This window comes from Carassius auratus, chromosome 20 (genome assembly GCF_003368295.1).
Source record: "Carassius auratus strain Wakin chromosome 20, ASM336829v1, whole genome shotgun sequence".
In the NCBI taxonomy this organism is placed as follows: domain Eukaryota; kingdom Metazoa; phylum Chordata; class Actinopteri; order Cypriniformes; family Cyprinidae; genus Carassius; species Carassius auratus.
In genome coordinates, this window is record NC_039262.1 from 22,365,364 (window position 1) to 22,377,729 (window position 12,366).

General features: G+C 38.2%; 1 protein-coding gene across 4 annotated transcripts in view; it reads left to right on the forward strand.

Moving 5' to 3' along the window:
• LOC113121199 (disks large-associated protein 2-like) overlaps positions 1-12,366 on the forward strand; it is a 115,004-nt gene that overhangs the window by 87,130 nt on the left and 15,508 nt on the right. For 2 of the 4 annotated variants that reach the window (XM_026291479.1, XM_026291481.1), the window contains 2 exons: positions 3,148-3,183; positions 12,152-12,211. In XM_026291479.1, the coding sequence (XP_026147264.1) occupies positions 3,148-3,183; positions 12,152-12,211 (96 nt within the window). The remainder of the gene's footprint in view (positions 1-3,147; positions 3,184-12,151; positions 12,212-12,366) is intronic. The other 2 variants (XM_026291482.1, XM_026291480.1) reach the window with 1 other exon arrangement.

Sequence of the window (12,366 nt, forward strand, 5' to 3'; positions counted from 1 at the left end):
TAAAAGACACATACTCCAAAAAAAGTTTGCTTTCTCCATTACAGAGAACCACTTATCTGGCTGTTGTGTGGGATACGACCACGATGCAGGCACGTTTGTCCCCTGCTCAACCGAGAGTGAAAGAAGGCCATTTACTCACTGTCAAGCAGTTTCAGAGGCTGCTGGGTCTGATGGCACCCACGTCCAATGTACCTTTTGGCCTGCTGTACATGAGACCCCAATAGTGGTCTCAGGACCAAGGTGTTCTCCCCAAGGGGAAACCTGCTACACACGATCAAGGTCACACAGGAGCAGACATCCCAAAGTGGTGAAGCACATATGGAGAGTTTTTGACCAGGCTCAAGTGAACCTCTTTGCAACTCAGTCGACATCGCAATGGCCCCTCTGGTTCTCTCTGACTCATCTAACTTCTCTGGGACTGGATGCTATGGTGCAAACTTTGTCGAGGCTTCATCTGTACACTTTTCCCCCAATCACTCTGCTCCTGGGAGTTCTGGAGAGAGTATGCTGTGACGGGTCTGTCTACTGCTAGTAGCCCCATTCTGGCTCGGCAGAGTATGGTTATCAAACCTGATCTTACTCCTGGACTGCTCTCAATGGGATTTCCTCTCACAGGCAAGGGGTATGATAATTTATCCCTGCCCGGAGTTGTGGAAACTCTGGGTGTGGCCTCTGAGGGGGGCACAGCTCATAGCTTTCAGTTTCTCAACTGAGGTTGTTGAGACCATCCTCCAATTCAGAGTTACCTCTATGAGGAAACTGTATGCCCTTGAGTGGAAACGTTTCACTTTATGGTACAGAGACTGCCAACTCGATCCAGCTTACTGCCCGTTTGTTACAGTTCTGGAGTTTCTGCAGGTCCAATTCTCTGCAGGGTAAATCCACTCCACCTTAAAAAATTATGTTAGTGGCCATTGCGGTCTACCATGCCCCTATTGGTGGCCAGTCAGTGGGTAGACACCCCCTAGTGACACGTTTCCTCCACGGTGCACTGAGGACGCCCGTACGGTCCTGGGTTCCCCCGTGGGATATGGCTGTGGTGTTAGAAGCTCTCTGTAAAGCTCCTTTTGAGCCCATTGAAGAGATATCTCATCGACATTTCACAATTAAGCTATTTCCTCTCTGAAGAGAGTTGGGAATATCCAGGCCCTCTCAGTGGCCCCTTCTCATACCGGGATGGCCAAAACATTTCTTAACCCTAGAGTAGGGTACGTCCCCAATGTTTCCTTTTTCATGCCACAGTGTATAGTACTGTAGGCTTTCTGTTCTGTTCTCCACCCTTCAGGGAGCCTAGCCAGCAGAATCTTAACTGTATGCGTCCAGTTTAAGCACTGGACACGTATATCCACAGAGCTGCCCTTTGGTGAAGGGTGGACCAACTGCTCTTGTGCTATGGTCCCCCCAAGAGGGGTCTTCCTGCTACAAAGTAGACCCTCAGTCGGTGGATAGTTGATGTATTACCATTGCCTACGATTCATTTGTTCTCCCCTCTCCGATGGGAGTCAAATCTCATTCCTCGAAGGCCTTTCTGGCAGGTGTGTCAATGCAGGACATCTGCAACGCTGCGGGATGGTCCATGCCACTAATGTTCGTGAGGTTCTATGGCCTTGACATGCGAGCCACTCCGGGCTGTTCTTTTCTCTCATCCTAGTACACACTAGGCAGGGATTTGTTAGTCTGACGGCGTGGGCAGCTCATTATCATTTCGTTTTTCGGACGCAGCTTGAGTTCCTGAAAGGGAACGTACCAGGTTGTGCATGTAAAGATTACGCATGGTTCCCCGAACGGAACGAGATGTTGCGTCTCGAAGCCTCTCTTCCGGCATCCCTGCCAGTGCTTGCTTCATTCCTTGAAGCTGACACCAGCTCCACCACACGTGCTTTTAAACTTCCTGGTTAATGACATCCCGCCCATGACGTCTCGCCCTTCCATTGGACTGATAACACATGTGATTCAGAGCGTGGTCATGTTGGGGGTGTTCCCATAGCGTTTTTGAATGCGTCTCATTCCCTTCGGGGAACCATGGTTACATGCGTAACCTGAGATGTTTCCCATCAATGTAAGAATATAAATTATAATAACATTTCTAGACAAAGCATTAGTTACAGACTTCCTAAAAAATGTGGAAGTCATCCAAGATGTAGATTTATTATTTTATTTTATTTTAAATCTGAACAGATCTCAAGAAATTTAACATTACATCACTTGCTCACCAATGGATCCTTTGCAATGAATGGGTGCCATCAGAATGCTGCCAAACAGTTGATAAAATCATCACAATAATCCACACAACTCCAGTACATCAATTAAATGCTATTCCTTTAAAACTTTGCATTTTTGCAGTAAAACTGAAAAAAAAAAAAAAAAAACTATTTGCCAAGTTCACCCAAAATCGAGAATTTATAAATTTCAGTGTTTACTTTTTCTGTAAAAAAAAAAAAAAAAAAAAAATGTTAAATTTGTGCATTTTAACATGTTTAGGCAGAATTTCACAGAATAAAAATGGCTTGCTAGATGCATGATGACACATCCAACACTTGATTTGCAAAAATTATAAAAATTTGTAAAAAAAAAAAAAAAAAAAAAAAGGATTATAATATCTTAATCAGTTAGTATGCAATTATATATATATAAATAAATAAATAAATAAATAAATAGCATATGCATATCACTTACAGTAATGACCAATAAATTAAACATCCAATTTTATTTACTCTATTTATACAAATTTGTATCTTTTTTTTGTTATTTTATTTAGTCATTTATGTCATAATATATAAAGTATTACATTTTAAGAAATTAATAAAGTTTTTTATGTATCTTTTTTTTTAAAAATACTATATTCTAGCTTCTTGCTGTAGTTTAGTACACTAAAAGCACCTGTAGTAAATTCTTTGTGAATTCGCCTAATTGTGTTTGTTTTGTTTGTTTGTTGTTTCTTTGTTTATTACAAATAAAGACAGGTACATATAATCACTGCAGAGAGCGTGTGACACAATGCATAAGTCAGGGATAGTGTTTAGGTGTTTCTGTTATATATTGTTGAATTATTTGTTGTTGTTATTTTTTGTTTGTTTGTTTTGTTATTTTTTTCTGTTTATTTATTTTAAATTTACTTCTTACTAAGCTATCCTTTTTTCTTTTTAGGGGCCCGTAGCTTAGCTGGGGGGCGTAGAATGTACGGTAGGTCTGACAGGGCTCCTTTGTAATATACCTGTTGCACTTCATTTCACATCATTGTTTTGTCTACTTTCATATTATGTAGCAAAACTTTCAAAATTTTCTTTTTAAAAAAATATGTAAAGTTAAAATACTTAATTTCAACTTTGCTTAATTTCTTTTTTTTTTTTTATCCTAGAAGGATTTCTTTGTCTGTTTTTAAACACATTTTTATTATTATTATTATTATTATTATTATTATTATTATTATTATTACTCTTGATTTGTTGTGTTAAAGTGTTTGATTTGTAATTTGAATTCACAGGGGATTGTGCATGATAGCATCAATAGCGTAAATTAACCCAAATAACTTTTTAATAAGGTTTTAATATAACTGTAGTGGTCCTAAGTGAAAGTCTAAACATTTGTATAAAGTCTTAACATGTTCAGCCAATAAGAACATGTTACATAAAAAGGGATAATATAGTTTTTTAAACAATTTAATATTTAATTGAAACAATACAATGTTTAAATAAAAATGTTGTAAAGTGAGATTGTAATCATTTAAAATCTTATGTTTCCTCAATACCAAATGAAAGCAGCTTTGACCGGGTAACTGTATTTTGAAACGTACTGATATAAATTTGTAATCTAAATTATGAGTGAGATTTACTGAGTTTTCACTAGAATGTTGTGTGGTATTAGTTTAGCTTATTGAAGTTCCCTATTAAAATGGTCTCTTACGTTGTCTTTATGACTTTTGTTGGAAACTCAGTTTTCCTCAGTATACTGAAGCCTGATTTGTTAACATTTGTGTAGCTGCACAAAGATATGGCAGTTCACCCCACCAAAATGGGTGGAGCCAACTGCTATGTAAATTTGTGCTAATTCCCATTTCATCAGAATCTTTCTCCTTCAAGCGTGAAGGTCATGTCCTCACTCAGCTCTGAAGACAAAGAATGAAGAAGCCCGCTAATTGCTGTAGAAGATCCCTAGCAGAGAAAAGACACTGTTGCACTCAGAGCTTCTCCTCTGTGTCCATCCAGCAACATCTCAGAGCAAATTTCCTCTTCTAAACAAACAAATTCCTGTGGTGTTTGTTTCAAAATGCCATTATACGAATGTGGTACCCTGTACGACCTAGGTTGAATAGCAAGTTCATCCTGACAAAGGCCTTTGAAGAGCTCAGCTTGGATTGGATTGGTCAGCCCCAGAAGTATCTGCCAGGGTGCCGGCAGCGAGGCTCCCATCAGAGACCAGGACCATTCTTTCCCAAAGTTCATGATGAGTTAACCAAGTCGTATCGTCTCCCCTGCTTTGCTCAAGTCAGTCCTTCTGCATTGATCTCCATTGATGGTGCTGAGCAAAAGGGATATGAGAAGCTCCCTCCTCTTGAAGAGAATGTCCCTGGCTCCATGCACTTGGCACAACTCTCTCCAATCAGAGGCAAACTGGAATCTACGTTATGAATTACCTTGGTGGTTTTAGCCTGGTCAGAACACAAGCTCTGTGCTCACAGGTCAATGATTCTTACCCCACCAGGAGCTTTTTAGGCTCAGAATCAAGAGTTGTCTGTCTCCTAGGAGGCAAGTGGCTTTTCTGGGGGCTGTTATTGACTCAACCCAGATGTGGGCATGGCTCTCACTGGAATGCTCACAGAGGACCCTGGGCCTGATGGCTTCCCCTGTAATACCGCTGGGCCTGCTCCACATGTGGCTCCCTACAGTACTGGCTAAAAGCCTGTGTTCTGTCCCATGCCTGGTGTCTGGGACACTTTTGCCTTAAGGTGGACCATCAATGTGTCTCAGCTGGGGACCCTTAAAAGGCCCCTCACCTATATCAGACAGGTTTCCAATTGGGACTGACTTCCAGAAGGAATGTTGTTATGACAGATGCCTCCAACTCAGGTTGGGGAGCGCTGTGCGAGTGCAGGCCAGCTTTCAGCTCCTGGTCCATCCTAGAGCAAAAGCTACACTTCAACTGTCTCGAAATGATGACAGTTTTCTAGACCCTTAAACCATCCTGCCAGCTCTAAAAGGGCACTATGTCGTTGGATTCAGGTTGTGGTCTCTTTATAAGATGGTGAGACACCACCTTCTATGGGCTCAGTGCAACCAGTGCTCATTGAGGGTGGTGCACATTCCAGGCAGACTGAACCAGGGATTGGACATGCTGTCAGAGGGCAGTATGTGTATGGGATAAAGGAGGTTCTTCAGAAGACTTGTTTTAAAGCTCTTATTGGCCAACATTTTTCTCCAAGTAACAGAACACGCTGGCTTAGGAATGGCCTAAGGCCTCCCTGTATGGCTTTCCCTCATTCTCTGCTCTCTCAAGTCATCAGATGGTCCAGATGCTCAGATATACTGGTGGGCTCCACTCTGGTGAAAACAGTCGTGGTTCTCCTATCTGATTCAGCTGTCATTGACAGCTCCCTGTTAATTCTGCTGAGGTAAGACCTCCTCTTGCAAGTGAGGGGTTACTTGTGGCATCCCTAACCCAAGATGTAGATTCTATATTTGTGGCCCCTCAACGGGAACCTTTGCAGCTGTCTGTGAAGGTAGCCAACACTATAGCGGAGGTCCGAGCACCATCTACAAGGTGCCTTTATCCTATAAAGGCCAATCTGTCTTCTCCAACTGGTGTGCAGTTTTGAACGAAGATTCATCCTCTCATGAGGTAGCAACAATTCTGTCCTTTTACAAGAGCTGTTGGATAAGGGTTGCACTCCTTCTATGCTCAAGGAATATGTGCCAGCTATCACAACAAACTTGCAAGCCAACAAAAGTCCTTGCGGCTGGCCAGTCGGTAGGAAGAAATTACTTGGTCGTCAAGTGAGGAGCCAGGAGACTTAACCCCCTTGAACTAGTCATCCTAAATGTATATGACTTTCTTCTTTCATACAAATCCAGTCAGTTATTTAAAAAAAATCTCTTTGATCTTTCAAGCTGTTTGATGCCACTCAGCGGGTGTTGCACTGCCTCTGTCCATGAGAAGTTTAATAAAAAAGCGCATCCATAAAAAAAGTGTTATTCAGAAGTGTTATTCAGACGAACTCCAACTGAATTCATCTGAAAGGAAAAAGTAATATACACCTAAAAAAAAAAGCCTAGAAAAAAACCTAAAAAAAAGGCTAAAAAAAACACCTAGGATGATTTCAGGGTGAGTAATTTGTGGTTCAATTTTAATTTTGGCTGAACTAACCCTTTAAGACCAGTTTACACCTAATTTGGCTCGGATTGCCCCATTAGAGTGAGGGCCCACTCCACTAGGAGGATATATTCCTCATGGGCTTGGTCCACCAGACTTGGGGATATTTTCAAGGCAGCCAGCTGATTGTCGCTATCTAGCTTTGTCAGGTTTTATAACATGGACATCCCTGCTTTCCAGGCATGGGTCTTGTCAGCTTAATTGTCTTGCACCCCAAGTAAGTTAGTGCTCCGACTGGTGGCCTGAACCTCACTAGTTAGCCTATGTTTCTTAGGGCTTTCATGGCAGTGCACTAGAGCTGGGCTCGCAGGACGGCTTCTGTTCTGCACTTATAGCATGGCATTGTGGTATATCGTTCCCCCAAGCATTATAAATGGAATAAGTGATGCATGCCTTTCCATGCTATACAACTTCATGTGAGTCGATGCTACCTATCCTCAGTGGAAATGATTCTGATGAAAATGCATTCAGTGTCGATTTACATAGTTAACTCTACCCTGTTTGGGTGAGCTGAAATGGCATATGTTTGTGCAGCTGCACAAACTTGAACAAATCAGGCTTCAATATTCAGAGGATAACAGTGTCACCCAAGCATCACAAACACAATGCTTGTTCCCGTTATCTCAGGTAACCAAGGTAACATTAGTAACTGGAGCATTATACTATGATGACATCCACTCTGCATTCATGGGGGCATTGCCACTGTATGTATGTATGTATGTTGAGAATAAAGGTCATCAGGCTCTAACCTCAAATCTCCATCAAGAGGTGAGGTCGCCCTACACCTCCACGGTTCAGATGGAGAATCCCTCTCTCCATTTACCTACCTGTGTTTCAAGCCATCTGTTCAATCATTAATTCATTCACCATATGTCTGATTCACCACACAAGTATCTCTGAAACACGTGAACAAGTCTATCGGAAACAGAGAGAAATTAGTCAAAATTAGTCAATGTAATTTTTTTTGGCATAAAAAATTGCATTGCTACAGTGAAATAAATGATCCAAGATGGTAGACACAGTGGGATGGAAAAAAAAAATTACTGTAAAATGTATACTAAGATCGCTCATCCAATCAATTTAAGAACAAGAACTATCCTTTAGCAATCTAATTTGTTCAATGTAGGGCAGTATTTTTCATTTCCAGTCCTTTAGCCCTTCTAACTGGAATCATGGCTGAATCACCTGTGATGTACACTTCGCAGGGCACTTATGGTCGAAAAGAACAAATGTCTGTATAGATAAGAGTTGCATAAAAAATATACCAGCGGGGGCTGCTGGAATAGAAATCCACTGATATAGAGTATTAGCCTGCTACTTGTACTACAGCATATGTACTCTGCACAGTATGCAGAATTTATATATGCCTTAAATATCCAGATGACTGAATACTGTCCATTCACTGAAATACTGTATGTACTGTAGCTTTTAACGGAGCACATCATGTTAGGTACTGTATCCCCAAATGCAATGTGCATTGATTGGGAAGTTTATCAACCATCGTGTGACTCATTACTTGACTGGACTAACTAAAAATATCTGTACATAAAATCAGATTCTAAAAATAAAATAACAATATTTATATCTTGGTCATGTGATACTCCAGCAAATATATTTTTGGAATGTTTACATTTTGCATACGGTTGGATACGTTTAGCTTAGTAGGGCATGAAGCAAGTGCACTTTAAACCCGTGACAAGGAATATTCAATGAAATTTCATGAAGTAATTTTCAGTCAGGCCGTTATATTTTGGTGTGAATGTCTTGATGTAGGCCTACTTTTGTTCCTGTGTCTCATATCATCCTTCATCCATGTCATCACAGTCATTAAGCATATCACCTTCCACACTGTCAGAGTCCATGCACACATGATAAGGACGACCCAGACGAAACACTCAGGATCAAGCAACGCTCTTACTGGAATCTACAGTCAATGACCTGGCACAATGGTGAATTTTAACCCTTTTTCCAGTTATGGAAGAACTGGAACTGAAATCTGATACTGATCTAATACCTTTGAATGATTGTGTAATTCATTTAGACTGTTGTTTTTGTGTAAATGTAGTCATATTTAAATGATATACTTGAGAATTTTTTTGATTGCAACATTTTAATTTATAGACTTTAGACAAAAATCATACAGAAATTTATATTGTAAGAATGTCATTAAGTTTGTTAGTGATTCACTTGAAACTTATTTTTCATTTAACTTATTTAGAGCTTTGCAAATTCATCCATGCATTAAGTTGCATCTTTAATTTTTAATGTTTAAAATAGTTTTTGCCTTTGTTTATTTATTAATGCTTTTCTTTTGCCTTCAGTGTCTTAATTGTTCATTTTATTTACTTTCAGAATCTGTGTTAGTTTTAAAATATCACTGAAAATCTAAAATGTGTGATAAAATGAAATTGTTTATAAAAGTGTATATTATAATGGTTTGGTTTTCAATAGTTTTCTCACCAACGTGGCAAATGACCAATACACTGTAGCTTTTTACTTTTAAACACAACTACAATTGGTGGAATATATATGATGAAGTTTATAACTGATTTTAAGCATAATTTTAGTTGGCATACTGAGGGAGGCAACACCCTTGTGGGAAAGAAACATGCTTAATTGTACTAGTAGTGTACTTCCTATCTTAATAATGTTTATTTAAATCTATCTATCTATCTATCTATCTATCTATATATATATATATATATATATATATATATATATATATATATAGATATATATATATATTTAAGTGCAGATAACATAATATCAAATAAATAAAATGCCATTTACTTTGAGAGTTCATTTTCATGACGGTTTTGCATTTAAAAAGTGGGTTTCACTTTATTTTGATGGTCCCCTTAACACATTATTTTGACTATAACGTTGCACCTACATATCTACTAAGTCTCACAAGAGTGTTAGTAGAGTATTAGTAGACTGGTAGGGTTAGGGTTAGATTAAGCTGACGTACTTGCAAAGTTACTTTTACTTATAGTCAGTGGAATATCTATTGGGGAGCATCACAATAAAGAGTTATTAAAGGGATATTAAAGCAGAAAGCAGATATTAAAGGGATAGTTCACCCAAAAATAAAAATGTTGTCATTAATTACTCACTCTCACAATAATGCCATTTTAGAGAGTATCACTTGTGGTCTTGTGGGTTTGGAACGACATGAGGGTGAATAATTTGTGACAGAACTATCCCTTAAAAATAATCTAATAGGATTTAGCTGACATATAGGTGCATTGTTACTTATTGTAAAAAAAATGTTCAAAGGGAACCATCAAAATAAAGTGTTAACAAAAAGTGTACATTGTAATAATTCAAAGTACATTTTAAATATATAAAATAAAATAAAAAATCATGCATTAAAGAAGTACATATACAGTATGTTAATGTGTTTACCTAATTTTAGCTAAATTTAAGAAAATGTTGATTTAAAAATAAATGCTTGTCAGTACATTTGGCAGAGCAAATTAACTATAATTAATTATAGTTTCAGAGAAAATAGTAATTATATAATTATGTAAGTGTCTGAAATTAAATAAATATATATATATATATATATATATATATATATATATACAGTATTGTTCAAAATAATAGCAGTACAATGTGACTAACCAGAATAATCAAGGTTTTTAGTATATTTTTTATTGCTACGTGGCAAACAAGTTACCAGTAGGTTCAGTAGATTGTCAGAAAACAAACAAGACCCAGCATTCATGATATGCACGCTCTTAAGGCTGTGCAATTGGGCAATTAGTTGAAAGGGGTGTGTTCAAAAAAATAGCAGTGTCTACCTTTGACTGTACAAACTCAAAACTATTTTATACAAACATTTTTTTTTTGTGGGATTTAGCAATCCTGTGAATCACTTAACTAATATTTAGTTGTATGACCACAGTTTTTTAAAACTGCTTGACATCTGTGTGGCATGGAGTCAACCAACTTGTGGCACCTCTCAGCTGTTATTCCACTCCATGATTCTTTAACAACATTCCACAATTCATTCACATTTCTTGGTTTTGCTTCAGAAACAGCATTTTTGATATCAGCCCACAAGTTCTCAATTGGATTAAGGTCTGGAGATTGGGCTGGCCACTCCATAACATTAATTTTGTTGGTTTGGAACCAAGACTTTGCCCGTTTACTAGTGTGTTTTGGGTCATTGTCTTGTTGAAACAACCATTTCAAGGGCATGTCCTCTTCAGCATAGGGCAACATGACCTCTTCAAGTATTTTAACATATGCAAACTGATCCATGATCCCTGGTATGCGATAAATAGGCCCAACACCATAGTAGGAGAAGCATGCCCATATCATGATGCTTGCACCTCCATGCTTCACTGTCTTCACTGTGTACTGTGGCTTGAATTCAGAGTTTGGGGGTCGTCTCACAAACTGCCTGTGGCCCTTGGACCCAAAAAGAACAATTTTACTCTCATCAGTCCACAAAATGTTCCTCCATTTCTCTTTAGGCCAGTTGATGTGTTCTTTGGCAAATTGTAACCTCTTCTGCACATGCCTTTTTTTTAACAGAGGGACTTTGCGGGGGATTCTTGAAAATAGATTAGCTTCACACAGACGTCTTCTAACTGTCACAGTACTTACAGGTAACTCCAGACTGTCTTTGATCATCCTGGAGGTGATCATTGGCTGAGCCTTTGCCATTCTGGTTATTCTTCTATCCATTTTGATGGTTGTCTTCCGTTTTCTTCCACGTCTCTCTGGTTTTGCTCTCCATTTTAAGGCATTGGAGATCATTTTAGCTGAACAGCCTATCATTTTTTGCACCTCTTTATAGGTTTTCCCCTCTCTAATCAACTTTTTAATCAAAGTACGCTGTTCTTCTGAACAATGTCTTGAACGACCCATTTTCCTCAGCTTTCAAATGCATGTTCAACAAGTGTTGGCTTCATCCTTAAATAGGGGCCACCTGATTCACACCTGTTTCTTCACAAAATTGATGACCTCAGTGATTGAATGCCACACTGCTATTTTTTTGAACACACCCCTTTCAACTAATTCAACTAATTGCCCAACTGCACAGCCTTAAGAGCGTGCATATCATGAATGCTGGGTCTCATTTGTTTTCTGAGAATCTACTGAACCTACTGGTAACTTGTTTGCCACGTAGCAATAAAAAAATATACGAAAAACCTTGATTATTCTGGTTAGTCACATTGTACTGCTATTATTTTGAACAATACTGTATATATATATATATACATACAGTATGTTTAGTTTGCACTTAATTTTATATATGAATATTTATATTTAAATAGATTATTTCCATAAAGTATACTTCATTTTCACAAGGGTAGAATTAAACTAATACTTGCATCATGAGCTAAAGATTATGGTGAGAAAATCATAAGGAATAAGTTCTTTCTTACATGCCAGAACCTCTTTTGACTAAATATTCTACCAACCACCAATTCTTTATTTGTAACTAAATGTTCTGGCCTGTTTGTGGTTTTAAATACATGTGACTTTTTAAATGTATGTATCTTTGTTAATTTTTAACAATCTGACACCACTGATTATAGCTTAATTGACTTTTGCAAACATTTACTTAATTACTTAATAAGACAATGGACAAGTGAAGATATCTGGAGACCCAAACAGCTGGTGTCAGATTGAATAATATTGTTCACTGTTTAAAATGTCTTATTGATTTTAATGAATATGAAATGTTGGGAGATGTAACTGGGACTGTGACTGTGTCTAACAATTAGATTTTTTTCAAAGCTCTACTAATTTATTTTCTTTTTTTCAGGGATCCAGTTCCGTCTCCCTACTGCCTGTAGTGTGGATCGAACAGAAACCCCAAATCCAGGTAAAGCCATACCACATAGTTTGTTCATGTTCAGAAGCCATCATGCCCATTCAGACATTCTCAGATTTTCATGTCACTCCAAATTCATATGACCTTTTCTCATGATATACAAAACAAAATGTCAAAGATAGTCTTTCCAACACAGTGAAGATGCA